The sequence below is a fragment of the Cyprinodon variegatus genome, unplaced genomic scaffold, assembly GCF_000732505.1.
Source record: "Cyprinodon variegatus isolate N-32 unplaced genomic scaffold, C_variegatus-1.0 Scaffold424, whole genome shotgun sequence".
NCBI lineage: Eukaryota > Metazoa > Chordata > Actinopteri > Cyprinodontiformes > Cyprinodontidae > Cyprinodon > Cyprinodon variegatus.
In genome coordinates this window covers 264,445-265,512 of record NW_015150877.1, presented here as the reverse complement: position 1 = coordinate 265,512, position 1,068 = coordinate 264,445, and the positions used below count along the sequence as shown (strand labels likewise).

The 1,068-nt window shown below is 46.5% G+C and overlaps 1 protein-coding gene across 1 annotated transcript in view; it reads right to left on the bottom strand.

The window, feature by feature from the left end:
* Positions 1-793: 793 nt before the first annotated feature.
* LOC107093434 (metastasis suppressor protein 1-like) overlaps positions 794-1,068 on the bottom strand; it is a 41,051-nt gene continuing 40,776 nt past the window's right edge. Inside the window, exon 12 of the mRNA XM_015388483.1 lies at positions 794-1,037. Within this exon, the coding sequence (XP_015243969.1) occupies positions 794-1,037 (244 nt within the window). The remainder of the gene's footprint in view (positions 1,038-1,068) is intronic.

Genomic DNA, 1,068 nt, shown 5'->3' with positions numbered 1-1,068 from the left:
GTTTAAGGAGGACTTTATGAGTTGCGTCTAATGTTTGGACTCCTGAGATTTAAATGCTCCTATCGGATCGTTTCTAACTGGAATAAGTACGTTTAAAAAATAGAAAAATATTTCACTTCCTCTCCTTCCAGCACAGAACACTGAGCAGAACATGAAGTCGCTGCTATTAAACCAGTTTGATGCTCCTAAAGATGATTAAACCAGCATCAAACCACTTTTGGAGCAGAGAAATTAGGATTAAAAGATGTAGAAATTAAAAGGAAACCTTTAGATTTTAGGCCATAAAGATAAAAAAAAAAATAATAATAAAAATCAGAAACACGTCTTTGGTGAAAAAGAACCTGGTTTTGGTTTTTCCATCTTTTACTTAATAAAACATTCTAATCTTTAAAGAGTAAAAAGGAAAATATTTCTCTGTGTATGTCCAGTGGGTTTGATCTTTGCTGTCAGCTTGAACCAGCAACCATCACAGCTGCTTCTCCTCCATTTTTCTCTGACTTTATCTAAAAAAGATGGACGGCCTGCAGAGCTGATTATCAGACCCCACCCGTCCTGGAGGACTACAGGCAATAGGAATCAAACGTACCCCTCACCAACCAGTGAGGAATGAGTCTAGAAAGAAGACGGAAACTTTTCCATTAAAGCTCAAATCACAGCAAAACGCCAGAAAACAGAAGCAGATCAAACTACAGGAAGCAGAGCTCCGGTTCCCCTCAGGAACCTCCGTACCGAACCGCCAACGCCCGCTTCCAGCTGCTGGAGCCTGTAAACGTTTCTCCGCCTTCAGCTCGGCTCAGTTGTGATTGAGTGGGGGGGGCAGCAGGGGGGCGGAGCGGTCGTTGGTGACGGTTCTCCTCAGCTGGACCTTCCTGATCAGCGTTAGCATGTCTGCTCCTCCTCGCTCCTCCTGGTTCCGGTCCTGACAGGAGATATCATTCTGGGTCTGATGGTTGACGCCGGGCTCCAGGTCGGCGGGATGATCCTGGGTCACCATGGCGACCGGGAGCTGCGGCTGCAGCTGCTCTGCAGCCGGAGGTCTGAGCTGGTCCTGCTGAGGCTGCAGCTGAG